At 56.7% G+C, this 26,464-nt stretch overlaps 2 protein-coding genes across 3 annotated transcripts; one reads left to right on the forward strand and one right to left on the reverse strand.

Annotated features, from left to right (window-relative positions):
* The first annotated feature begins 8 nt into the window (after positions 1-8).
* Positions 9-4,618, forward strand: HRC (histidine rich calcium binding protein). Of its 2 annotated transcripts, none has more exons than XM_059046129.2 (6): positions 9-2,762; positions 2,840-2,910; positions 3,434-3,502; positions 3,762-3,816; positions 4,281-4,317; positions 4,480-4,618. In XM_059046129.2, the coding sequence occupies exons 1-6, from the start codon at positions 1,289-1,291 to the stop codon at positions 4,514-4,516; spliced, it is 1,743 nt and encodes a 580-aa protein (XP_058902112.1). In that variant the 5' UTR covers positions 9-1,288; the 3' UTR covers positions 4,517-4,618. The 2 variants fall into 2 exon arrangements, with proteins under 2 accessions (XP_058902112.1, XP_066874298.1); XM_067018197.1 differs by having other exon boundaries at positions 41-2,750.
* Positions 4,619-4,747: 129 nt separating this feature from the next.
* Positions 4,748-26,188, reverse strand: PPFIA3 (PTPRF interacting protein alpha 3). Its single transcript, XM_059046106.2, has 30 exons — positions 25,793-26,188; positions 20,931-21,185; positions 20,572-20,673; positions 20,034-20,198; positions 19,599-19,673; positions 19,051-19,125; positions 18,515-18,736; positions 17,130-17,276; positions 16,907-17,041; positions 16,411-16,494; positions 16,157-16,288; positions 15,647-15,709; positions 15,407-15,486; positions 14,974-15,118; positions 14,232-14,419; positions 12,984-13,206; positions 12,030-12,193; positions 11,780-11,907; positions 10,985-11,078; positions 10,559-10,640; positions 9,665-9,865; positions 9,029-9,091; positions 8,822-8,848; positions 7,584-7,759; positions 7,068-7,165; positions 6,671-6,846; positions 6,515-6,583; positions 6,119-6,290; positions 5,628-5,699; positions 4,748-5,543 (listed from the first exon to the last, which is right to left on the reverse strand). The coding sequence occupies exons 2-29, from the start codon at positions 21,168-21,170 to the stop codon at positions 5,641-5,643; spliced, it is 3,585 nt and encodes a 1,194-aa protein (XP_058902089.2). The 5' UTR covers positions 21,171-21,185; positions 25,793-26,188; the 3' UTR covers positions 4,748-5,543; positions 5,628-5,640.
* Positions 26,189-26,464: the final 276 nt, after the last annotated feature.

Below are 26,464 nucleotides of genomic sequence, written 5' to 3' on the forward strand. Positions count from 1 at the left end.
ATCTCGGGGAAGCGTAGAGCGGGAGGCGGGGCAAAGGGTCGAACAGGACCCAGAGAGAGGCGGAGAGGGGCACAGGAAGCCAGGGAGAGGGGGACAGAGACCCAAAGAGGAAATGTCAGCGATGAGAGAGAGGGCACACTGACCCAGGTCAGGGGATGGGGGGCGGGAAGCACAAAGACTTAGGTGGGGGCAGAGAATCAGAAAGGGGGAACAGAGGTTGGCGGGGGCGCTACATTGACCCAAAGACGGAGAGAGAGAGAAAGGTTTGGATGGGTGGCAGACACTCAGAGTGAGAGGGAGAAGGGGACAGAATCCTCAGGGGGTGGGGGGGGGCAACAGGGACCCTGAGAGAGAGCTGGTGAAGAAACAATGACAGAGAGAGGGAGACCCATAAAGAAGGATGGGGACGCAAAGAGTGAGGGCGACCGTGACAGGGTGAGGAGTGGGAGGTATTGATATGCGGACAGGCGGGGCCGCATGTCTCCTGCCAGCTCGCTGACAGGGACAGCTGCGGCCTCCTGGGTAACCTGAGCCCCTTGCCCCCCCTCGCTGTATTTATAGCCCTGGCCTGGCACCATCCCCTGCCCCCAGATCTGAGTTCCAGGGACAGGAGGTCATGGGTACGTGCGCTGGAGCAAAATTCCTTTCACGCCATTCCAGGGCTTCCACATTGGCATCCACCTTCTCAGCAAAGTAGCGCATTCTGGCCAGAAACTCCCCATAATCGAACCCCCAGTCCTTCCTGGGCAGGGGTTTCTCCCCTCAGATACATCCCTCCCACTACCCTCCCCCATGGCCCAGGCTCGCCCCAAATTGGCCTACTAAAAATCTAGCCATTTTCTTTGCAGCTACCAAACACGAACTTGTTGGCAACCCAAAGTCAAATCCCTTGGCTCCTCTCTCCTGGCCAAGGAGAGACCCCTTCATCCACCCCCTCCCCAGCTGGGAGGAGGAGGAGGAGCAGGAGGGGAGGGGCAGGTGGGGACTGACCCAGAATAACTCAGGGCTGAGAGTAAATTTAGCCACAGAGAGGGGAGGGGAGAGACCCTATTGGCTGGGAAGTGGGAGGGAGGGCCGGAGAGGAGGGTAAGGGGCTCTGGAGACTGCCTCAGAGGGCCTGGGTGTGAGGGCCAGAGGGCAGAGGCCCAGAGAGACACAGCAAAGGAACAACACAGGGAGAAAGAAACAGAAGGAGCCCCAAAGGGACAAGGACCCCGACATTCATCCACATAGCCCTAGCCACAGTGGGAGCCAGCCCTGGGAGAAGCTCTGCTGCCTGTCTGCCCCCATGGGTCACTGTGGGCCATGGCTACACACTTCTCTCCTCTGGGCTGCAGTGGCCAGCCTGCTTCTCCCCACTGCCGTGACCCAGCAGCTGAGAGGGGCTGGGCCGGGGCCCAGAAACTGGAACAACAACGCAGGAGCTTCGGGGCCCCCAGAGGACGGGTCGGGCAAGTCTGGCCACCCCACGCACAGCCATAGAGGCCACGGAGATGAGAACAAGGATGTTTCCACGGAGAGTGGGCATCATTTCTGGGGCCACGGAGACCACAGAGAAGAGGACGAAGATGTCTCCAGAGAATCCCAGGACCATAGGTACCAAGGCCACAAGGTGGGAGATGAGAACATCTCTGATGAGGAGGAATATACAGAGCATGCTCAGCAGGCCCGTGGGCACAGGAGCCATGGGAGTGGAGACGCGGATGATTCGGCTGGGCAGGGGCACCACTTCCCCAGCCGCAGGAGCCATGGCCATCGAGATGAGGACGAAGACGAAGTTGTGTCCAGTGAGCGCCACCATCATATCGTCAGGCACGTGCACCGAGGCCATGGAGAAGAGGAGGGTGAAGAAGAGGAAGAGGAGGATGTCTCCACTGAGTATGGACACCAGGTCCACAGACACCGAGACCCTGGGAAGGAAAAGGATGAAGGTGTCTCAGACGAACCCCACCATCATATCCCTAGCCACAGACATCAAGGCCACCGAGACAAGGAAGATGAGGATGGGGATGTGTCCACTGAACACTGGCACCAGGTTCCCAGATATGCCCACCATGGCCTTGGAGGCGACGAGGAGGACGAGGAGGAGATCACAGTCGAGTTCAGCCACCATGTTGCAAGCCACCAACCCCAAGGCCATGAGAGCGCTAAGGAGGAGGACTTCCCAGAGGAATCTGAAAGAGCAGTCCCTGGCCATCACCGCCGCGGAGTCCCCGAGGAGGAAGATGAGGACATCTCTGCCAAGCTTGGCCGCCAGGCTCCCAGCCACAGGCAGCAAAGCCACAGAGATAAAGAGACTGGCCACAGAGGGTCCATCAAAGAGGAGACTAGCCCCCAGCCCCCAGAACACACGGGGGTGAAGGATAGAAGCCATTTAAGGGAGAACGATTCTGAGGAGGGAGAGGAAGAGAAGGAAGGGGATCACAGCTCCCATGAAGAAGATGATGAAGGTTCAGAGGAGGGAGGAGAAGGCACCCACCGTGGCAGCCTGGACCAGCAGGAGGAGGAAGACAAAGAGGAAGGTCATGGCCTCAGCCTGAGCCAGGAGGAGGAGGAAGAGGAGGAGGAAGAGGAGGAGGAGGAGAGGAGGGAAGAGAGGGCCGAGGTTTGGGTCCCACTGAGCCAAGACCACCAGGAGGAAGAAGATGAGGAGGAGGGGCTGGAGGAGGATGAGCCCCCCTTCACCATCATCCCCAACCCACTGGCCCGGAGGGAGGTGTCTGGAGGTGCCTCCAGTGAAGAGGAGAGTGGTGAGGACATGGGTAGGTGATCTGACTGGATGATGGGGTGCGGGGGAGCGGAGTCAACCTGGGTCACTGCTGCCCTCTTGTCCCCACAGATCAGCAGGATGCCCAGGAGTATGGGAACTACCAGCCAGGGTCCCTGTGTGGCTACTGCTCCTTCTGCAACGTACGTCCACAACCCAGCTCCATCCTCCAAGCTGTTCCTAGAGTTTGTTCCTGGGCTCCCGGTGTGCCTTGGGAGGGGCCTGAGTAAACAAAGACACTTCTGGGGCCAAGTGGGGGACAGACTGGAGGCCAGGAGGCTGGGGAGGAGCCTGGGATAGTGGTCCAGGAAAGAGAGGGTGAGGCCTGAGCTGCACGTGCAGATGTGGGGACAGGGAGGAAGGTTCAAGGCGGAGCTGAGGGAGGTGGGACAGGACTGGAGACTGACAGGCTATGGGGAGAATAGGAAGAGAGGGGGTGAAGAGAGTACCCAAAGGTCCACCCCACAGTGACAAGGGGACCTCGGGGCGCCTTGAAATAGGGAAATGAGGGGGTGGGAAGCAGGTTAAGCAGGTTGGGGGAAGATACTGAGCTCAGTGGCAGAAGTAATGAAGCTGTGAAGTTGGGGATATGTCCAGCAGGCAGGGTGGAGGACCGGCAGGTGGCTCCCAAACGTCTCTGCCTAACCAGGCTCCTCTGGTCCCCAGCGATGCACTGAATGTGAGAACTGTCACTGTGACGAGGAGAACATGGGAGAGCACTGCGACCAGTGCCAGGTGAGACTTCTCCCAGACTCAAGGATCCACCAGGTTTCCGGATGGCCCGGGACCATCTGAGCACCCCCAGCCCCAAATCCTCTGCCCTCAAACTGACCTAACCCCTTACTCCTGTTGCAGCCTTGACTCCAAACCCGATCCTGCCTCTGACCTTAACCTCCACCTAGCTAGCCTCCTGCCCAAGTACGGCCCACGCCCCATCCTAACTCCGCCCCTGACCACCTCCTACCGCTTTCTCTCTCCCCATCCCCGCCCCCAGCACTGTCAGTTCTGCTACCTCTGCCCGCTGGTCTGCGAAACAGTCTGCACTCCGGGTGAGCATGGGTGGGGCCCAGAAGAAACCTGATGAAGGGGCGGGGCCTAGCGGATGGAGCCAACCTGAGGAGCAGGCTGGAAGGTTGTGGGGCGTGGCTATGTGCGGAGGCGTGGCCAAGGCGGGGACTCTGTAAAGAGCGGAAGGAGCACGGAGGGGCGGGGCCGGGCAGAGGGAAGGTTGGGCATAGGTGCCAAAACCTAAGAGGTTCGGATTGGGGGGGTGAGCCTAGAACCAAGAGGTTGGGGCCAAAGCAAGTGGAATTCGAAGGACGCGGCGGGGGGTGGGGCTATTGGAGAATGGGAACATTTAGAACACTTAGAGCCAGGAGGAAGGAAGGAGTCCCTGGAGGAGGAATTAGTTTGGGGGAAGGAATCCAGAAAAGGGGGCGGAGCTAGTCCTGATCCTGGACTGAGTGAAAAGTGGCCCCCAGTTTCACCGGTGGTGTACCCCTCTCTCCCACAGGAAGCTATGTCGACTATTTCTCCTCGTCCCTGTACCAGTAAGTGTGTGGAGGGGGGATGTTTCAGGGCCCCGTTTAGAAAGGTGCTGTCCCGCCATGAATTATTGGACAACCCTGAGCCTCTAGTCCCCCCCTTGGTGAAATGGGCAGGTTAACGATCTCTAAGTGCCCTGGTGTGAGCTTCTGCGTCCTTCTCTCCAGAGCCCTGGCAGACATGCTGGAAACTCCGGAAACCTAACCCAGAGACACGGCTGCGGCGCAGATACATCTCCCTGGCCCTCCAACCCCTTTCCACGGGCCATATTTATTTCTCTGAATAAACGTGCTCCCCGAAACCTCATCGTCAGGCCTGGGGTCTAGATCCTCTGGGCACCGGGGAACGTGGGTGGGGTCTAAGGGAGAAGGGGCCTGGACTCCTCGAGGTGGTTGGTTGCTAGGTCCTGATAAATAAATTAGTCAACACGGGAGCTTTTTGAAACAGTTCTCTTTACCCGTGATCACTGAGTGACGCCTGGGGCAGGGAGGCCGACCAAGAGTCGGGGGCGAGGGCTCCCCCACCGTCTTTCCTCTCCCCACGCCACGTCGCCCAGCGGCATCGTGGAAAGAGGATTCTCCCATGCAAACCCCGGAGCTGGAGCGGAACGGGGAACGCAGTTCTGCACCCCCTAACCGCCCCCCGGGGCACGGACACGGCCACAGCACGGGGGGCGGAGGGGCCTCGGGGACACGAGACACTGGGGAGAGAGAGGGAACCCCGCCCGCGGCTGACCCCAGGCACCAGCGACCGGACGCCGCGGGGCAGGGCTGAGTGGCACAAAGGGCGAGGCTTTTAGCAGCGAGTCCCCCCTCCCCTCCTTTCGGATGAAGAAGGACGACTTGGGCCCCGCGACTGGGAAGGAAGGGGAGGGGGCAGCCTCTCCCCGCATGCGGCCCGGGAGGGAAGCTCCGCCCCCTTCCCGCGGGGAAAGGGCACCCATCTCCCATCGGAAACTGATCAATAAATTACAAAGAAGAGGAAAGGGAGGCGAAAGTTTGGGGCGGGATTTCTTCCTGCCTTCTTCTTCCCCCCTCTCAGTCCAGTGCATGTGGTTTGGTCCAGGCCCAGTCCATTTGTGAGGCAGGGACCAGCATTCCCCGCTTGTCTGTACAGATGGTCCAGTCCGCGGCGTGAGCTCCCCAGCAAGCTCTCCCCGGCGAGACCATACTCTGGGCAGGAGGGGAAACAGCCCAGCCTCTGAAAGGTTTTTCCGTCCGAGTGAGGTCACCTGCATTGACGCCAGGCAGTGCGTGCAGCTGTGAAGATCCATTGTGCCGCCCAGAACCCCAAGAGCGCCCAGTACAGCCCTCACCTGGAGGCGTACACTAGCAGGAATAGGTCCGGACAGAAACGCCGTCTGCCCGGGAACTCCCAGAAGTTTGGCCTGGAGGGAGAGTGAGCAGCGGTTCAGCCTGGAAAGCGCGCACGCACACACACATACACACACACACACACACACACACGCCCACTTCCTCCCCCAGTATTTCTCCGGATCCTCAACCCCAAGCGTCCTCCCTTGGATTTCCCCTCCCGAGATGACAACGACCGCCTAGCTCCAAGCCGGTTTCCCCACCTTTCCCATAGCCTTGGATTCCTTAAAAGTATCCCAGGTGACACTGGACGAGCTCATTTCCCACCCTGGAAAGGGGGTGTGGTGGGGTTGAGGAGGTTGGCTTACAGGAGCGGTCCATTTGTCATGGTTGGGAGAGAAACGACTAGGCCATTTCAGAACCTGAAGAGGGAGGTTCCTACCCCCGAGGAAAGGGAGGGGAGGAGAGGCTGTCGCGTTTGGGATCCGCCCACCTTCCGGCTGCAGCTTGCGGAGAGGGAGCCCCGGCGAGCCCAGGGCCCCTGCTGCGGCCGAACGAAAGTTGGGGGGCAACATCTCAGCTGAGTCAGGGGTTACGCCTCGGAGGTCCTTCTCTCGGAACATCTTCCGCCAGGATGGGGAGCGGCTGAAGGACTTGGCACTGTCCTAGGTATAGGGGCCCGGCAGCCGGTGAGGGACTAGGGCCGCGTTCCGACTCCGCCCCTTCATTTGACTCCACCCCTCTCCGGGTCCTTCCCTCCTTTAACCCCGCCCCTTTCCTGGCACCTCATCCAACCACGACTCGCTGGCAAAGTCAAGCCCCACCCCTTCAGCTCCCAGCCTAGAGGTGCCGCTGGGAGTGGATTCTCCTATGCTGCTGCTGCGCCCACCTCATCCAGCCGCCTGTCTGTGCCCAAGGAGATGAGGTTGCTGAATTCCTTCTCCAAGAGCTGCCGGGCCTGGGGAGGAGAGGTGGAAGAGGGGTTGCAGCGTGCAGTCTGTGAGGTGGGGATGCCCAGTGTGCCCAGGGCCCAGCGGCAGCTCACCTGTGCATTCTGTGTGGGGATCTGCAGGAGCAAGGCCAGGTCAGAGTAGTCGAAGGTCTCGTCCAGGGCGAGCAGCGCCCCGTGCACCCCGCTCTCCGTGAGGTTCGTGGCGAATTCCTTCAGGCCCAGCCCGGACACCCAACCCATGACCCGCTCATTGGACCACACCATCACGTCTGGGGACAGAAGGGACCCTCAGCTGCTCCCCTCCTGGGGCCAGGCCCTTCCAATTTATCCCATATCTCCACCCCCACTTCCTCTTCCTGGCCACGCCCCAATGCTGGCTCCACCCCCTCTTCCCTGGCCTCCCTCCCCTCCCCTATTTATGCCTCCTCCAGCACTGCTCCAAACCCCTCCAACTTGGCTCCCAGCTGGACGTTTACACTTTTCTACTCACCTCGGATCTGGGTCTGACTCTCTTCCCGCCTCCGCTCCAAGTCCTTCCGGTCATAGTTGAGCCGTTTCAGGCACATGATCCCGTAATGCAGACTCACCCTGAGTAGCAGAGATAGTGGAGTTACAGATGAGCCCTTATACCCCAATGACTGCTACTCCTATTGGGCTCTCCCCGTTGTCTGTGGTCTTCTGGCAGAGGTTGGGGAATTGCTCCATTGGATCTGTCCTACTGATCGCTGACCTTCCCAGGAGTTGCCATATTTTCAAAAAGCAGTTCCTATTAGCCAACCTGTAAGGGTGATGGGGTCAACTAGCTAAGCTGTCTCAGGACTTGGGCTTTTCCTAGTGGGCCTTCTTACGGGTGGAAGGGGCACAGGAGTCTGGATTGCCTGACAATCAGGGTTAGAGGACCAAAGATAGTCCAAGGAATTCCCCATCACTGGTCCTATTTGCCAAAGACTCTCTAGAAGTGGGGCTTCCCCCCTTGGACTGTCACCATGGGCCAGGCAACCCCCACCTGTGGAAGCTGTCCACCATCTTGAGTTGGCCCCGGAGCTCCTTCTTGTTAAGATGATCTAACATTCGGGCATCCACCAGCGACTCCATGAAGTAGCTGCGGTACTGGGGCAGCCCCAGGCTGGGCAGCCAGTCGTTCCCCACCCATTCATGGTTCATGTCGCCATATGCCAGGATCTGGGGCCATGGGCAGGTGGGGGAGGAGTCAGGCCCTCTGACCCCTTCCCATGTATGTATGAAAGGGTATAGTCCAACCCCCGCCCCCCCAGATCCGAGGTTGTTCTTTCTCCATCCCGTAGCAGGACAATGGCCAATCTCTGCTCAGGACAATGGACAATGCAAAATTGTCTCCCTTTCCTTCGTTATGACAGCATAGACCCTTGTCTACTCAAAGTGTGGTCCTTGGATCCACAGCACCATCATCACTTGTGAACTTGCTGGAATTGCAGAATCTCAGACCCTAGGCTACTGAATCAAAATTTGCATTCTCACAAGATTCTCAGGTGATCTGAACTGTACATTAAAGTTTAAGAAGCTCTAGTCTAAAGTTGTCCCAACTCAGAACAATGGATCAGTCCAACATCACTACTCCCCAAGTCAGCACAACGGATTCTTCCAGTGTAGCTCTTTCCCCAACAAAGGATAATGGATCTATCCACCACTCTTGCACTGTCCCCAAAATACTAGGCTAGCTATATCTGACCCAGGACAATATTCTGGATCAACCCCGAATCCTTCACTCCTCTTAGCATAAGGAAATAATCCATACCTTCCCTCTTGCTGGGAAACAAAGACCCAACATAGCTCTGTCTCAGGTGAGGTCATTCTGCACCCCTCTTGAGAACAAAATGTAGCTCCTTCTCCCCAACTGACCTGCCGCCCCTCGCCCCAAATGCTTTCCCTTTTCACCCCAGTACAGTGGAACAATTCCACTTCCCTCTTTTCTAGGGAAAAGAGCTGCTCAGCACCTCCCTCTAGTTAGAGCAATGAAACAGCCCCTGGAGCCCCCGCAACCCAGCATAATGGAATGACCCGTGCACCACTAACAGTGGAATAGCCGGGCTTCTACGCCGGCCCCCACCAAGCCACAGACAAGAGCAGAGCTCCGCGCAGCGCCCCCCTCCCGCGGTGAGGATGGAATGCTCCGGCGAGGGGAGGGGCGGGGCTCCGAGAAGGAGGGGCGTCCATGCAGCGTGCACGGCCTGTTCATGCTCCCACGGCCCGCCCCGCGCCCCCTACCTGCTCCCAGCTGATCTCCTTGGTCTCCTGACCAGTTAGTGGGAAGAGGGGAGAGAAGGGGTGGGTTAAGGGGCAGGTGGAGGAGGGCAGGAGGGACGAACAGACGGACAGACAGCCACAGATTTATCCGCACCCCCACCAACCCCCGCCGCTCCTCCCGAGGGAAATTTAGTGCCACACCCAAGGCCACCGGCAGGGGGCACTCACAGGCTTGGTCGTCGCGGTAAGGGACTCCATCTCTTCATGTGTCATCCACACGTTTCCTGTGGACTGAGGGGCGAGGGGTGTTACAGAGGTTGAGAGAGGGATTCCTAACAGGGGAGGGGAAGGGGGTCGTGCTGCTGGAGGAGCCGAATTAGGCATGGGAACACATAATTTTCTGTATGGAACAAAATGATAAAATTTTATAAGTCAGTATGTGCTATGGGATGAGTTAGGGAGGCCTCTTGGAGGTGGTGACATTTGAGCTGAGACTTCAAGGATGAGCAGGAGCCAGCCTTGGGGGAAAAAGAGGGAGGGGTGCTCCTAGGAAAGGGAGCAGCAAGGGCCAAGAAGCAGATTAGCAAAGGGGGGCCTCTCATCAAGGGCCCTGTAGAGAACCATACGAATTTGGCTTTTTCTCCGGGATGGGATCCCTCTGGCTGCAGTGTGTAAAACAGCCTGAGGGGAGGCAGAGGAACCTGAAGGGAGACCCCACTCTCAAGAGAGAATCCAGGTGAGAAACTGTGGGGAGCAGGGGGTATCAGACAGAGCTGGAGTGAGCGGGCCCAGGATTGGCTACTCTGAGGACAGTAGGCGGGGCCCTGAGACAGCAAGGGCTGGGATTGGCCCCTGGACACTCACAGTGCGGGAGGAGGCAGGAGCGGAGGGTGAGGTGAGTGAGACCATCTCCTGGATAGCGAGGCGCAGCTTGAGCCGGTGCAGTGGGTTGCTGATGCCGATCTCGCGCTGGATCTCCGTGTCTGACAAGTTGGCCATGATGGCACCACTCTTGACGTTGGCCCGGCAGGCGGCCACATACCATGCAGGCATGCCTACCCACAGCTGGACCAGAGGCAGGAAGGGAGAAATGGGGAAAAAAATGAGACAGAGACAGAGACATACAGGAGGAGAAATGGGAGAGGGACAGAAAGAAAGGGAGAGAGGGAGACAGAGATGGGGAAAGGCAAATGGGGGAGAAACAGAAAGACATGAGAAAGCAGTGAGAGGAGGGCAAGCGAGAGAGATGCGAGAGTGAGAGGGAGACACAGGAAAACAAAGGAGGAGAGTCAGAGAAGGGTAATACCAGAGTCAGAGGGGAAAGAGAGAGATGGGGAGAGACAGAGATGAGGAGAGACACACAGAGATGAGAGGCAGAGATGGGGAGAGAAGGGAGCAAAAGACATAGAGAGACATGGGAAGAAATACGGGGAATGACAAAAACACAGAGATGGGGAGAGAGGCAGGAAAATAGAGACACAGAGAGAGAGAGAGAGACATGGGAAGACACAAAGAGATAGAGACAAAAGGACCAAGGTGGTCATGGCCAGAAGGACGGGTGAGGGGAGAAGGAAAAAGAGCAACAGGAAGATCTACAAGAAGCCTGACCCCTCCCAGGGCCTCCCCACCCCCCACAGCTCCTCTCCACCGCCACCTCTGAGTTAGGAGGATGGTACTAGGTGGACCCGGCCAGTCCTAAGGGTGGGGTTCTCAGATCAGTTGGGGATAAAGAGTCAGGACGTTTCTGGGCCCCAGTACCTCTAGCCAGGAGACCACAGTGGGCCCATCCCAGGCAGCAAAAGGCAGGCCCTGACGGCAGGCCTCTTCCAGAAGTTCATGCCTGGGGAGAAGGGGCCAGGGCAGGAGATCTCAGGGGCGGAGAAACCTAGCCCTCCTGCATGGCCCCCTTCACCAACTGCATCCCCCCACCAAAGCAATTTTTATGAATGCAAAAAACATGGCAGAAGGCTAAAAAAAATACATGTGAATCTTTGTAATCCACCTTCCCTCCCCCCAACACACCCACACTAATCAAGAGAAAAGGGGGAAAAAAAGAAAAGAAAAACTCTAAGGGTTCCCAAGTTCCCAGGCAAGTAAGTTCAGGATCTTGGACACCCCCTCCCAGAATTTTCTTCTCACTTATGACCACCCCTCCCCACCTCCACATCACACACCCACACTCACTTCCTCTTGTTCCTTCGGTCCTTGTCTCCTGGGCCTGTCAGCTTGGCTAGCCCCAGAGGGTCAGTGGCCAATGTCTCGTCTGAGGGTGTTCCAGCTGGAGGCAGGAAGGGGCCAAAATTTGGAGAGTCTCAGAGGGGAGGCAGAATCTTTGATGCTGGGGGGTTGAGAAGGATGCCAGGAAAGCAGAGGCCCAGAGGGATTAGTAAATGCGGCCACACAAAGGGAGTGATAAAACCAGACAGGGACCAATGTCACCTCCTAGGCAAGGAATTGGAGAAATCCCCAAAATAGGGCTGGATTCACTGGGCTGGCCTTGGTAAGCTGGCAGTGGTGTGCTGGTAAATATTTAACAACTGGCTCCCTGGGGAAGGAGAAGGTATTTCCTGATTTGTAGCATATGCCAATTTCCATGGTGTAAATAATCCCACCAATTTCAAGCTACCAATGTGATGTCAAAGCAGCTCATAAAATTCCTGAAAATTTAACTAACTTGGATTTCACAAACCAGAGAAGCAGGCTCCAGCCCACCAGATGCCCTGCCTTTAGAATGCTCCTCCCTCTTTCTCTATTTAAAAAATAGGTAAATAACATAACAAATTCATTTGCCCACCAGTCACTCAGGCAGGCCTCGGAGTGCCCTTTCCTTGTCCCTTCTCCTCCCCTCTACCTCTGCCAAGGTTCCAGTGTTCTAAATGAATTACCAAATGAATGAAGACAGGATTGTATGTCAAATGAATATGTAAAGAAGGAGGAGGAAGGAAGAAAGGAAGGGAGAGAGGGAATCAGGGGACTCACCCAGAGAAGAGCTGTCCCGACCTGGTGGTCCCATTCGCCCCTTCTCTTTCTTGCCAAAGAGACGGCCTATGGATGACTTGATGCTCTTCTTCTTGGGAGCTTTGTGCAGGGAATCTGGGGTGCCCTCACTGGGTGAGCAGGACAGATAGATCCCATCTGGGATGCCTCCTCTCATCCCAGGTTTTTGTCCACTTCCCACCACCTCCTCTCAAGCAAGTCCCTCCCTATCCCATCCCTTATTCTTACTGACCTTCCCCGTGAGGGCCCTCCATCTTCCAGGGATCCCGCCTGCAATGCCAAGGCCTGGGTCATTCTCTCAAGGCGGGCAGAACGAGGAGTGGGAGGTGGGGTGTCTCCTGGGATTGCTGGTCCCTCCATTCGTGGAGCCCCAGCTTCCTCCTTGGGGGCATGATTCTGGAGACAGAGAGGCAGAGATGCTATATTGAATCGGAGGGATCATGCTGGGGGCTCCTTAGCTGGGATGCCTATGAGGTGTCTGGGATACCCCTGATTTGGGGAACCACTTCTAAAGATAGCTTAGATTAAGTGCGGGTGAGTTGCAGAAATATAAAGGCAATAACTGCAGTCCCCCTGGAGCTTGATAAGCCCGTATCTATACTGTCAGCTTCTGGTGTCAGGAGTGGGATCTGCTCAACCTCAAGGAAAGCTAATGAGTTATTACAGGTTCTGAAAGTAGGAAATCTGAGTTTAAGGCAATAAAATAGGGGATATAGATACGTGCCTCCCTCAAAGGTCAATTCTGAGGATCTAATGGTAGTTCTCAAGTGTATATTTGGTCACAGAGACATTTTTCTAAAAATCCTATGCAGTGGGAATTCCCTGGCCATCCAAGTAGTTAGAACTTGGCGCTCTCACTGACCGGGCCCAGGGTTCGATCCCTGGTGGGGGAACTAAAATCCCTCAAGCTGCGTGACATGGCCAAAAAAATAAAAATAAAAATCCTATGCAGAAACTTAATGCATGGAACAGGTAAAAGTAGATCAGATCTGACTAAAATACAAGTTAGGCTTCAGGAACCCAGTGGCTCAGCCTCCCATTTGCCCTTTGAGTTGCAACTTTTAGGGAAAGCTAAGGTTGCTTTTGAAAATCACTGGTGTGTTGGTCATTGTTGCTTTTTTTTAGGGAGCCCTGTTTGTGACCTCCCACCACCACCACCCAGCTGAGGAGACTTAAGAATACTCACAGCTTTGTCGGTGCCCTCACGGGCAGGGCTAGGGGGTGCCAGACGGGGTGTTGAGTGGCCAGAGCTGGGAGGGGAGGGGCTGGCAAGGGTAGAGGTGGTGAGGGAGGGGGGCAGTGAGCAGCTACTGCGGTAGCGGCCCAGTGAGTCCAGGCCCGAGCCAGACACCCGGCTCTCCAGCTCTTCTGCCCTCTGTTCTGTTGTCTCCTTCTCCTCTTGGATTAACCTGAGGAGGGAAAGGGGGAGATGGGGTGAGAGGACTCAGGCAGACAATAGGAGAGGGGATTGGGGGATCCCAATGGGCCAGGAAGGCTTGGCGGTGCACAAATAGTTCTGAGGAAGGGACAATGAGGTTAGAGGGTCCTGGTGGATCCCTGACGGCCTCACAGGTGCAAGGGAAGTCAAGGGATCATGATAGGCTCAGGAGGTCGTGGAGAGATTGGGGATGACATGACGATCAGGATCTGCATCAGGACCACGCTGATAATAAACAAGTGGTTATGGAAAAGCATAAATGGATTACTATGGGAAAGAGGTCAAGTTCCAAGGAGGACAGCAAGAGCAAGCTCATAATAAGAGCAGAGTGAGATCAGGGACTCTGAGGTCGACCTAGGATCTGGGAAGGTCATAGAGACATTTGGTGGGAGTCACTGCCTCAAGTCACAACAAGTCTGAATGGAAGATGCTGGTCATGTTGATACGTTTGCGGGGGCCCATGGAAAGTGTTTTAGTTTTATTAGAGAATTGTTAAATAGGGCAATTTCTGAGGAATCAGGGTAGACTGTATGTGATGGGGGATTCGTAGTAAATTGAGGATTGTTCTTATATTAGGTAGAAATTCTTGTTATCTAGAGTTGAGGTTCTCAAGGTGTTTTGGACTGGGGGACATTGTGTTGTGTTGAGATTCATAGGGTACTGGGAGTCTCTGGGTAATTGTTGCATGAAGCCATGAAAGCCATGATGTAATGGAGGATTCTTGATGGATTGGATTGTGAATTTTGGCATTTGGGGATGCAGTCTTGGGTATATTGGGAAATTGGGAGTACCGGCCAGCGTGTGTGTGATGTATATATAGCACATAAGAGACTTCTTGGTATTTCCTCAGGGATTCCTGGATAGTGTTGGGCTGGGAGAATTCCTTGAGGATGTTTAGGAAAGGAGTTGGGCTTAGGTGTGCAGATCAGTCTGCAGAGCCAGAGGGGCCTTGGGCTAAGCTCAGGCAGGGTGGGGAAGAACTGGGCCAGTGCTTACTTGATCTCTTTGTTGATGGCCTCCAGCTGCTCCTGAAGCATGATGGCCAGTGTCTGCACATCAGCTTGCCCACTGGGAGATAGCAACTCAGCTCCAAACATCCCCTCCGCCTCCTCCTCATCTGAGCCATCCAGCTCCCCAGGGAATGGAGGTGGCATGGACCCCGCAGGGGCAGACCGCTCCCACTCCTATCTCTGTGTGGAGACAGAGAGATGCCAGGTGGACAAGGGCCGAGGTAGGTGCTGGGTCTTCCCTCACCTATCCTGACCTTGCCCACCCTCTATCACCCCGCCCACGTCCCCTGTCACTGACTGCCCTCACCATGTGACCCAGCCCCCCCCACTTTTCCCAGCTCATCTTTCTCTCTTGGTGGGTCCTTCTTCCTGACCACCCATGACTCTGCCCTCTCCCCTGATTCCACTGTTTCCTTTGACCCAGCCCACTTCCTTTCTTCACTTGGCCCCATCCGTTCTAGGATTCTACACCCTGCATACCATCCCCCCAAACCCACCCCTCTTCCCACCCCATCGTTCCTCTAAAGTTCTCACCAGGCAGTAGGACATCCACGTGAAGAGCCATCGACGCAAGTGGGGATGACGGAAGAAGAAGAGAAGACAGTGTGTGTCCAGGAGACCTTGCTTCTCAACTCAGTCCCCTCCCAGAGCCCTGCATGTTGGGCTCCACCTCCTACTGCCGCCCTCCCAAGCCCTGCTCAGTCCAGGCCCCAGAAGTGGCTGCTGACCTTAGAGGGCTCATCTTTGACCCCTGACCAGCGACCCCTCTTGCTTGCCCGGCCACTGCCAGCCCCATAGGGGTCCAGGTGGGCGCCAGAAGGTAACGTGGGTGCCTGGGAGTAACGGAGCTCCAGGGCACTGCCAGGGAGAGATCTGTGGGCATAGAGAGGGCAGTCAGAGACCAAGGGGTCAGGAAAAGGAAACAGGTGAGTGGTCATGGGGAAGGGCTTGGGGTCAGAGGATTGAGAGAGGGATCTGAAGTCAAAGGTCAGGAAAAAGGGTCTGGGGTCAGAGGTCATGAAGTCAGGGGTCAAAACTAAAAGGGACCAGTGGAAGTCTCAGGAGGATAAGGAGTGGGGTGGGGGAGACTTCATATCAGAAGGGATGTGCTTGGCCAAGGGGGCTCCATGAGCAGAGGTGGGACAGGAAGATTAGTGTCACCTGGAGTAGGAGGATGGTGGCCTCCCCCGCAGCTGGTCAATCTCCATCTGCATCCGCTCCATCTCCGCCAAGAGCTGCTCCTGGGGGGAGGAGGTTGGAGATGTCAGGTCAGAATCTGCCCCCTCCCCCCCACTGAGTATCAGCTCCTCCCAGCCAGGCTGATTCCAACCCCAGCAATGCCTGCTCCATTTCCCTGGCTCTCACCCCCAAGGCCCACCACCCCCCCAGCCCCCTCCCTACCTTGTTGAGCAGCAGCTCATCCTGAAGCTTCTTCATGTTGGCGATCTCCTCGCTTAGTGAGTTCTGTGGGGGGCAGGGGGGCAGTGAGGGGGCGGAATCTAGAAGCAGCCTCCAGTGCGCAGAGACAGGCCTGAGGGGACCCCAGGGGGAATGAGGTGGGCTTGAGTGGTGAGCTGCATGGGGAGAGGACTGTGAAGCCGAAGATGCTGCTAAGGCAGGGAGTCCCTGGGAGCCCAAAATGCAGCGTCCTGTGAAACTTCCACGGATTCAGAGTTTGAGGCTCCACAGGGTTAGAGGCTTGGGCAAAAGCCAAGAATTCAGGCTGTAGGTGCCCCAGAATTCAGCTCTAGGGTGTTTAAACTAGGTGAAAGTGTGGTGGTCCCAGCAACAGAGTAGTCTATCAATTTCAAATTCTGGATGCCCAGATTTGGGGAGATCTCAGATAACTGTTTGGGGAAAGGTCTGGGGCCCCAAGATTCCAGCTTATTGGAATCCTAGGTTGGGGCACACCTTCTCCTCCAGTGCCCCCATGCGCTCCTTGAGGTGAAGCTGCAACCGTTCGTTGGACTCACTCAGCAGCTTGTCCACTGTCTCGGACAGCCGCTTATTGTGGTCATCGTTCATCTTCTCCCGCTGCCGGGCCTGCCCAGGGGAGAACAGAGCAGAGGTGCTCAAGCCCCGGGTGCTGTCCCTGCTCCGAGCTCCCGCCCCCCAGCACAGCCCCCTCATCCAGGCGTATCCCCCAAGCCTCAAAGCCTCCTCACCCGCTGCAGCTCCTGGTTCTTCTCCTCCAACTGGGCCTCCAGCTGCCGAAGCCTCTCCTCAAAATTCCCATGACGTTCCTCAGCCTAAAGGATGGAACCCATGGCATCTGACTTTGTCCCACTAGGACGCAGTCGGCCTCCAGGCCCCACCTCCTCCAAGGCTGGCTTCCAGGCCCCAGGCTCCTCCCCGACAGGACTCCAGACCCTGCACTTGTGATTCAAGCCCTGCCCTCTCCTCTAGTCTCCAGGCCCTGTCCCCTTCTCAGTTCATGTTCTCCCCATCTGTTCAGTCCAAACTAGAGAGCACCACCCCCCACCAAACCTCCAGGCCCTTCAACCATCCCAAGTCACGTCCCTTCCCTAGACCCCAGGCCCTACCCTTTTCAGCAGAATTCGGGCTGTGGGTCTCCTACCCCTCCAGACTCAGGCCCTGCCTCCTCCAAACCCCGCCCCTTTGCCCCAGAGACTCAAGGCGCCGCCCCAGGCCTCCCTTCACCTTGTTGAGCGCTGCCACTCGCTGGGCCAGCTGGGCCTCTATCTCCGGCAAGGTCTCCGCCTTCTGCAGCGTCTGCTGCAGCTTCTGCTTAGCGTCGTCCAGCCACTCGGCCAGCTGACGGCTCTTCTCTTCACTCTGAGGGGCACAGACAGGGGGAAGGGAGGAGCTAGGTCAAACTGGCCACGGCCTCGCCCCCACCGCCCCTCCCCGGCCGTGCTCCCACCTGCCGGTACAGCGACTCCTTGCTGGCCAGCTCGTTTTCCAACTTGTCGTTGGCGTCGTGCAGAGACGTGGCCTCTCGCTGGGCACTCAGGTAGCGCTTCTCTAGCGTTGTGATCCGCTCCTCCATATCCTCCCGCTGCGCCAGCGCCTGCAAAGGTGACAGAGGGCCGCGTGGACTACAGCTCCCAGAAGGCCGTGGGGGTGGCCTAGGCTTAGAACCCCAGTTCAGGCACCCCAGGGTATTCTGGGAAATGAAGTGCCCTGCCCTCCGGGTGTCAGAATGATGGAACCACACCTGCCGAGAGCTCCCAGGCATAGCCAACATTAGATCCCCTGCCACCTGATAGTTAAAATGGTGTTACAGCACCTCCCATAAACTTCTGGGGCAGTACTGGCTTAGACCCTCCTCATATGGATGACCTAAGACCCATGAGATGGAATGTCTCCACTCTTCTTAGCCCACTCGCCTCAAAAATCCAGGCCTTAGGCTTCCCTGGTGGCGCAGTGGTTGAGAGTCCGCCTGCCGATGCAGGGGACACGGGTTCGTGCCCCGGTCTGGGAAGATCACACGTGCCGCGGAGCGGCTGGGCCCGTGAGCCATGGCCACAGAGCCTGTGCGTCCGGAGCCTGTGCTCCCCAACGGGAGAGGCCACAACAGTGAGAGGCCCGCGTACCGCAAAAAAAAAAAAAAATCCAGGCCTTAGATTTTTCAGCAACTTCTGGCACAGCTCAGGTTTAGAATCACAGAGCAAGTGCCCTAGGGTCTCATAGGAAACAAAGGTCCCTTCCACCAGGGAGGCAGCATCTCCCAAGAGCCCCCAGGGTAGCGCATGCTTAGAAAACCAGAGAAGGTGCTCCAGGGTCTCATGGGGGAAGGGCTACTGCCTGGGAGCCGGTGTGGTGGGACCACACTTCCCAGTAAGCCCTGGGGCCATCCACAATTGAAATCTGAGGTAAAAGCCCCAGTGGATGATGAAAGCTAAAGTGCTCTCTCTTCTTTCTCATTCAACGCTTTCAAGAATCCATGCCCTATATTTCACAGCAGTCCCCTCAGCGTGGGAGTTAAGGTCAAGGAACCTCAGCCAGGATGGGGTGAAATGCAGACAAAGGAGTTCAGTTAACAGGTGCAAGAGAATTTCCCAATGATAACATAATAACTACAACCAAATACTGGGTGACCAGCAAGTATGGGCCATGTGCCAACTCTCTGACAAGGGTCATAAATGCCATTAGGTGAGGAAACTGAGACTCAGAGAGGAGAAGGGTCCACACAGCTTATGGACTGAATCCAGATTTGTGAGTTCTGTGACTATGGGCAAAGGGGGACAGGAAGGGTTGAGGGGAGGGAAGGGACAGAGGGCAGCCCACCAGGGGCTCCGGCCTCACCTCCTTGAGGTCGCGCTGGAGCTTGGAGTTAGCTTCCTCGGCCTTACCCAGCTCGCGGTGGGCCGTGCCCAGCTCCTCCTCCAGCTGGCTCATCTGGCGGCACAACACCGCCAGGCGCTCCCGCAGCTGGCACACCTCCGCCCGCTGCCGCTCCAGGGCCTCCTCCAGCTCTGCCGTGCGCCGGTTCGAATCCCCACCAGGACCCAGGCCATTGGCAAGAGTCTGGAATGGGGACAGTGAGGGAGGAAGGGACAGAAATCAGAGTGAGGAACACAGAGATAGAGAACGCAGGAGAAACTGATGGGGGTGAGGGGGGAATCAAAGATCGGTAAGGGCCATGGAGGTCACAGAAGTTAGCTAGCTGACTTGAATCAGAGGTCAAAGGTCAGTAAGGGTCTGAGGTGTTCAGATGTCCTAGGGTCAGTGAGAATCGTACCAAACATTAAAAGGACCGTCACAAAGTCAGGGCGCTGAGTGGGATCACAGTGAGGAGGACCAATAAAGAGCAAGGGGAAGGAAAGACCTCCACCTCTTACCTGCCCATCCCCATCCTTGCCGGGCTCCTCTAGCCCCGACCGGCGCCTAGACAGCTGCTCTCGAAGGCTCAGAGTCTGGCAATGGGAAAGGGAGATCAGGGCAAAGGAGGTCCTAGAAACCCCATTTCTACTTCCCACTGGCACTGGTCCTGCTGGGGCCACCCTTATCCCACAGTCTACCCTTAGACCCTGTGCCGTCATTATATGTCCCCTTAGCCCCCCACCAGAGAGGAAGTCCACCCTTATTCTTAACCTTAGCCTCCTTGTGGAGGTGTCCTGACTTTCCCCACCCAACCATTTCCTCCATAGGCAGTTCTTTCCCTTAGCCCCAGCCCTGGTTCTCACGTTAGTCTCACTGTCACAAGGCAGTACTCTCCTTAGTCCTGCCCAATGAGTTCCTCCTTAAGAACCTCACTGCTTGTCTCCATAGTCCTACCCCATTGGTCTTCTGCCCTAGTCCTGCCCCCAACAGATTCTAGGACCCACCCAATCAGTTCCACCCCATTGGTAGTTCATTAGTCCCTCCTCCTTCTTGGTCACGCCCCCACCTCCTGATTGCTCAGCTCCAACTCTTCCTCTAGCACTGCCACCCGCTCCAGCGCCATTCGCAGCCGCTCCCGGACCTGGGGATGGGGGCAAGACAGTGTGAGATGGAAATCAGACCCGATCGAGGACAGTTGATGCAGAACACCTTTGGGATGGACCTGATAGCGCAACCTTAGCATTCCTCTATTTATAGTATGTGTGCATCCCCAACTAGCTACCAAGGCAGCCTCACCCGCTGGTATCCCCCATCCTATTACATTTTTCTATTATCAGCCACTCAGGTCCCAGTCTGCATAGCCTGTCTCAGTCAATTACAGTCAACATTCTTCCCATTTGGTCCGTCCCCAACCAATGACGGCCAGAATTTCTGCCGTTCAACACAGCCCCAGCCAACCACGAGTTTCTGTTCTACAACCAGGCTCTTCCAATTCTCATACCTTCTCATCCAGGGCCTTGTGGTGCTCGAAGAGGGATTTTAGAGCCTTGAGTACCTCCACCTCGGAAGAGACCCCTCCTGGGGACTGGGCCTGGCGCTTTACCACAGTCATACGCAGTGACCTCTCGTGCCTGGACACCAGGCACTCCAGGTGTTCTAGGAGAAGCTACAGAGATAGGGCACCAGGCCAAGGAAAAGTGTCAAGGGAAGAGAGGCAGAGTGAAGGAAGAGGATTCAGACAGGTGGGGTGGACACGTGGACGAGGTGGAGCCAAGCAAAGTGGTATGGAGAGAGACCCGTCAGGAAAAGAGAGGGATAACAGAGGTGGGGGGCAGGTCAAGGAAGGAGTGGTACAGGAAACGAGAACAGTTATGGAGATAGGGGAGGGGATATGAAGGAAGGAGGGGACCAGAGGAGACCCGCCAAGTTGTATGAGCAGGGAGAAGAAAGGAAGGCGAGATAGAGGGAAAAAAATGGGTCAGGCTGCAACACCCAAGGCCCCGCCCACCGCACTTAGTTCCCGCCCCAAGACCCCTCACCCGAGTATTGTTCCGCTCTGCCTTCAGCTCCGCAATTTCTTCCTCCCGTTCCAGTAGCTGCTCCCGACACAAGTTCAGCTCCTTCGTCAGAGCCGCAAACTCCTGTCCAGATGTGGGCAGGATCGGACAATCAGATCAATCCTTTTCCCCATCTCCCTCATTCCATAGGACTGGGAGGTTTGGAGGCCCCTCCCTTCTCTGCCAAGCCCCGCCCCTTCAAGCGTCTCAGGCCCCGCCCATCACTGGCAAGCCACTCCCCCTGCCAAGTGCCAAGTCTCGCCCCTTCCGGACCGCCCTCCTTGTGCCTTCGCGAGTCCAGGCCCCGCCTCCCTCAGGCCCCGCCCAGGCCCCGCCCAGACCTGGGGCAGCGCGATGCTGAGCTGGCGCTGCAGCGAGTCCTTTTCGTGGCCCAGCTCGCGCAGCCGCAACTGCGCCGTAGCCAGTCCGTCCTGCGCCTCGCGCAGCGTCTCGAGCAGGCGCTCGCGCTCCGTGAGCATCGTGACCATGAGGCGCTCCAGTTCGCCGCCCGCCTCGTCCGGGCCCAGCGCCGAACCCCGCCGGCCATCCTCGCTGATGGTGGGCATCACCTCGCACATCATGGCGGCGGTGCTGGCCTGCGGGTACGGGGAGGGGGCAGGAAACCGAGAGGGGCTTCATCAAAGCACAGGCAGCGAAACTGAGGCACGGTCACTGGGATACTACATAGTGAAAACTGAGCCAGGACAACCCAAGCACTGCACAGAAGAAACTGAGGCCCATCCATTCCGATCATGGCACAAGATAAACGGAAACCCATTGCTCCCGGGAAACCAGGCCTGGCTACCTGGGTGAGAGCACTTGGAGAAACAAGTCAGACTCCATCAGACACTGGCAGCAAATCTAGGCCCAGCCTAGTCAGAGAAACCGAAGCCGGATGCCCCATTGCCTGAGTGAATGTGGAAAGTTTGCAGGCCCCTCCCCTCTGGTCCAAGCCCCGCCCCTCCAAGCGACTCAGGCCCCGCCCATCACTATCTCTTCTGGCCCTGCTGAGAATCCCCTTCAACCTACTGCATGAGCTAGAAAACTCAGGCCCAGGTGAAGGAGACCATGTCTTCAGGAGGCCACAAAACTGGGGTTACAGAATTACGTCACTGGTACATAGTCACCTGTATAATGTCACAGGGATGGTCCTCACCTGCTATTCAGTCCAACTCCTGCCTCCCTCAACTTCCCAGATATCTAGAAATCTAGCTCCAGGATAATCTAAAGACCCACTCCAATAGGGAAAAACAAAAACGGTGGGGACAATGCCAGCCATCTCCCACTACGCAGGAGTCCAAGACCCAGCTACCTCTTCTCTCAGCTCACAGGAATCGGTCCCCTATCCCTCCCTTCCCCCAGACTGAGGAGTCTGCGTCTCCAGCCTTCTCCTCCCCAGTCCCAGGAGTCAGAGACCACATCCCCTTCCTCCCAGGACACAAGAGTCTGGGCTTTCAACCTGCAACCGTAGACCCAGAAATCTCAGCCTTCAGACTTCTCCCCCCTCAGAACTCAGAAGTCAAGGCCCCCAGGACCCAGGAGTCCAGGTGCATGAGCCACGGGTGGAGATGAAGGGGGGTGTCCCGAGCCACTCCCTCCACACACATCAGGTCAGACAGGTCCATCTAGCTGAGCTGAAAGCAGGAGGGACTTTCACTCCTTCCCTCCTTTCTTTCTCTCCCTTCAGGCAGACGCATAACCGGTTCTCAGAGTGGATAATTTCCAGCTCCACCCAATATTCGAACTCTGTTTGAAGCCTGGGACTGGGGCCTTGGACTCCTGGGAGGACAGGAGGGGACTGAGGGCCCTGGGGACCTCCTCCTGGGAGAGGAGGCATCTGGGTGCCTGTAACCTTGGGTCTTTGAAGAGGTGCATCTGGGAATCTAGACACCTGCATCCCAACACTCAGAGGTCAGATTCAAGAAAATGTTTATAAGAGGGCAGGCCAGACTTAGACCAAACCCCAACATAGTATCTAAAACCCAGAATCTACTCATGAGATGCAACTAGAGATGTTTTAGGGAGGCTGCTCTAGAACTTCAAAGTCCCTGAGAAGGAAACAAAATTCAGGTAGGCTGGGTGTAGAATCTAGAAGGCCACGTGCAAGAAGACACAGTACAGAGAGCAGAAAGGACATACACTTCCACATTTACAATGTGCTTGGGGTAGGATCCACACATGGGGCCAAATAGAAGGGCATATTCTAGAACCCAGGTCTGGAACTTTGAACAAGCCAAGAGCAATCCAATAACTTAAATGAGTGTCTGGGTCACCCCAGAACCCCAAACACAGAGGGGAGGGTAATGATATCTAAGAACAGACATAAGGCAGTACATAACAAACCTAAGTCAGGAGACATAATCTAGAACTCAGAACCTACCAGGGATGAAGGTACAAAGGTATATTTTATCTTTACAGAATAAAGCAGAGATCGCATGCTTGTTTTTTTCATGCATCTAGATAATGTTAGAACTCAGAGGGCAGAATATATGCTCTAGAATTCAGAACATGCCCTGCAGGCAAGGGAAAACCTAGAAAATAGCAAGGAGTTTGCCTGGAACTGGGGGAAGATGCAGAAAGATGCATTCTGGCAATTGAGAATTTCCTGGCATAAGGACTGAGCTGGCAAAGGGGGTGGGGATGGGGGTGGTGTGTTCTAGAAATGAGGACATTTCTAGGCTGAAGACTCCAAAAGAGGAGAGAGCCTAGAGCATGTTTAGAATGTTGAAGTGGCAGATGGAGGAAGCCTCCAATCCACCAGGGGACAAGTTCTAAGCCAAGGTCACACCAGGGAAAAGATGGACAGAGAAGGTGGGAATGGATGAGCCGAGAACACAGAACCTGAGGAAGGAAGATGCAATGTACAATTCAGAGGGAATCCTCGAGATTTAAGACTGTAGAATTGGATGGAATGTAAAATAGGGAAGTGCAGGGCCTTTCCTGGCAGTCCAGTGGTTAAGACTCGGCGCTTCCACTTCAGGGGATGTGGGTTCGATCCCTGGTCTCGGAACTAAGATCATGCATGCCACACAGTGCAGCCAAAATAAATAAATAAACGTTTTAAATATAATAAAATAGGAAGTGCATTCTAGAATGGATAGCACAGTTTGGAGAAAAGCTAGAGCACATAAATGGAACACACATATTCTAGCACTTAGAATGCCCCTGGGAAGAGAATGGAATCTAGAACAATGCCAAGGATGTGGCTAGAACCTAGAACACACCCAAAATGAAATTTTAGAAGAAAATAAGCAAGTACTGGCTTCTTAAAAATTGGAACATGTCGGGAATTCTCTGGTGGTCCAGTGATTAGGACTCCGCGCTTTCACTGCTGAGGGCCTGGGTTCAATCCCAGGTCAGGGATCCAGCTATCAGCAAAAAAAAAAAAAAAAAAGGAACTTATCGAAGGGGAGGAGGGTGAGATCAGAATTTGGCTTGGGAGCATTAGCTAGATATTTGAATTTACCTGAGGAAAGTCATGCCTCGAATTTAGCATCTAGCCTAGACTTTAGAACAGTACCTTGGGTGAAAAAGGAACAAAGATGTTGACTGGGAGTGTTCTAGGATTTAGGAAGAATCTAGAACACGAAGCATTGCCAGGGCGCATGTTTAGGTGGAAATGTGGAAGACAAGTCTAGATCACAGAATGAACCTAGGCCATAGAACACATCTGGAGGAAGGGATGTACGTTTGGCTCACCAGTGTGAGAGTGTACTCGAAGGATGTGACATCACGATATGAAAAAATCGTGATGGAGTGCTGGAGACATCTCAAGAAGCTGGGTCTCAGGGGAGAACGTTGGAAACCCCAGGAAGCCCAGAACCTGAGATGATATGGAGATGAAGCAGGGGTTTTTCAAGGCCACCAGAGATGTCAAGTTGATGGGCAATTGTGAGGCTGTAGAGACTTGGGTTCAAAAGAGTAACAGCTGAATGGCTAGATACTTGGGGTGGTGGGTGGCAGAGCTGGGGAACTGGACTCCTGAATGGTTGTGGAGGCCAAAGCCAGGAGATGGAAGTTTGGAGCCTGAGTCCTTGTTGGATGGAGGGCCAGGGTAGATGGCTTTGGTGGGCAGAATAGAAGGTGGGGTCTGAACTCCTGGGTCCCTGAGGGGAGGCAGGATCAGGGACAAGGCATCTAGGTCTCCAGGGGGCAGTGTGGGTAGAAGCCAGAGAATTGCATTCTGAGTCCCTGAAAGGAAGAGAGTCATGGCGCCTGAATCCCTAAGGGGGCAGATGCTGAGGTGCCAGGTGGATGGGTATATTTGTCTGAGGGGCACAGGGGCTGTTGAACTGTCTCTGAAGGGAGCAAAAGCTGGAAAACTGGATTCCTAGATCCGGAGGGGGTGAGGGCTGCCAGCTGGGGCCTTTAGCCAGAGGAAGCGAGGACTGACAGGGCTCCCAGAGCCCGGTGGGATCTGGGTCCCCAGATGCCAAGATCCCTAAGGTGCACCAGGCAGGAACATTCAGAAGCCCTGACTCCTCAAGTAGAAGCTGGGGTCTCCGAAACCTGGGTTGTTGAGGGTGGAGCTGAGAGCCTGGCCAGCGGAACCCTGAGGCCCGGGCGCCCAGGTCGGGGAGGGCCTGGGTATCCCCAGGTCAAAGGCGCGGCGGGGGAGATCCCCGCGCCGCCGGCGCCGCCTCCCCGGCGGCAGCAGCAGGAGATGGGGGACGCGAGGCTGCCGAGAACGGTGACCATGGACAGCTCCAGAGCGGGCCTGTGTCCAGGGCGGCCGCCGAGCTGGCCGGGACTGAGGGACTCGGACGGCTGTTCAAGCCGGCGGACCAGAGATGGGCAGACTGGGTGCGCGAATGGGGGACTATGCGGACGCGACGTGGGGGGCGGCCGGCCCTAGCTGGGGGAGTCTGACACAGCTGCGGCCGGTGTCCGGAGCTCCCAGGACTGGGCCGAGGAGGAGGATCTAGGTCCAGAGGGGCTTCCTGGGGCTGACCTGGGAAATCCAGGCTCCTGGGCCCCGGAGGAGGCGCAAGGCGGCAGTACGCCTGGGATTCCTGGGTTCGGTTGGGGACTCTGAGAGCCAGGAGGGGCACGCCTGAGTCTCTGGGGTCGGGCTGTGAAATCTGGGCTCTGAGGTCCCAGGGGATGAAGAAGGGAATCCAGGATCTCAGGGAGGCGGGGGAAGCTCGGCGACGGGTCCCCGGGCTGGGCGCTGCCAGGCGGGCCGGGCTGGGCTCTTACCTACCTGGTCCGCGGCGGCTGCGGGCGTAGCTGGGCTGCAGGAGGGACGTGGGGTGGGGTGGGGGGACCGGGCGGGGCCCCTGGCGGCGGCCGGGGCCCGGATCTGTGTCTCCGGAGCCCTGTCTCCGCCGCTCGCGCGGGCTCCGCGTCTCTTGCTCCGGCTTGGGCGCTGGGGACCCCCCCCGTCCCCTTGACGGTCTCACAGCCCTCTACCCCCTAAAATAGCCCCCTGCCCCTTTCACCGTTCAGCCTCCCCCCGCGAGGCCGCAGCCGCCAGATCCAGGGGTGCTCACCAGCGCCCCCAAATCCCACCTTCCCCCGCCAAAAAATTCCTCCTCCCTCCTCCCCCCCCCTCCGCAAACCAGCTCCGGGGCGGTCGTGGCCCCTTTAACAGGAGACTGACAGACGGGGCCGCGTGGCCAATGGGAGGCGGTGTCTGAGCCGGCCGGCGGCTAAGCCCCGCCTCCACACTGCCTGGGAGGGGTCTCGCGGGCGGAGAGCGGGAGGCGGGGCTCAAGGTGGGACTGCCAATAGGCAAGCGGCGTGCGGCGGCTGGGGTGGGAGGCGGAGCCCGGCAGGGGGATGATGTCACCTGGAGCGAGTGGCGCGCGGCGGGGAACGCGAGTCGCGACCCCGGATTCCGGCGGTGGCGCGCGCCGGCCCTCGCGCCGCACGG

This window comes from Kogia breviceps, chromosome 18 (assembly GCF_026419965.1).
Source record: "Kogia breviceps isolate mKogBre1 chromosome 18, mKogBre1 haplotype 1, whole genome shotgun sequence".
Classification (NCBI taxonomy): domain Eukaryota; kingdom Metazoa; phylum Chordata; class Mammalia; order Artiodactyla; family Physeteridae; genus Kogia; species Kogia breviceps.

What these genes read in the sequence shown, in the direction of transcription:
- HRC (XM_059046129.2), top strand. Translation starts at nt 1,289, where the DNA reads ATGGGTCACTGTGGGCCATGGCTACACACTTCTCTCCTCTGGGCTGCA. An exon ending in GGAGAGTGGTGAGGACATGG is followed by an intron (nt 2,763 to 2,839) that starts GTAGGTGATCTG and finishes TTGTCCCCACAG; the next exon opens with ATCAGCAGGATGCCCAGGAG. An exon ending in CGAAACAGTCTGCACTCCGG is followed by an intron (nt 3,817 to 4,280) that starts GTGAGCATGGGT and finishes TCTCTCCCACAG; the next exon opens with GAAGCTATGTCGACTATTTC.
- PPFIA3 (XM_059046106.2), bottom strand. Translation starts at nt 21,170, where the DNA reads ATGATGTGCGAGGTGATGCCCACCATCAGCGAGGATGGCCGGCGGGGT. An exon ending in CAGAGCGGAACAATACTCGG is followed by an intron (nt 20,199 to 20,571) that starts GTGAGGGGTCTT and finishes CTATCTCTGTAG; the next exon opens with CTTCTCCTAGAACACCTGGA. An exon ending in GCCATCAACAAAGAGATCAA is followed by an intron (nt 13,207 to 14,231) that starts GTAAGCACTGGC and finishes TTCCCTCCTCAG; the next exon opens with GTTAATCCAAGAGGAGAAGG.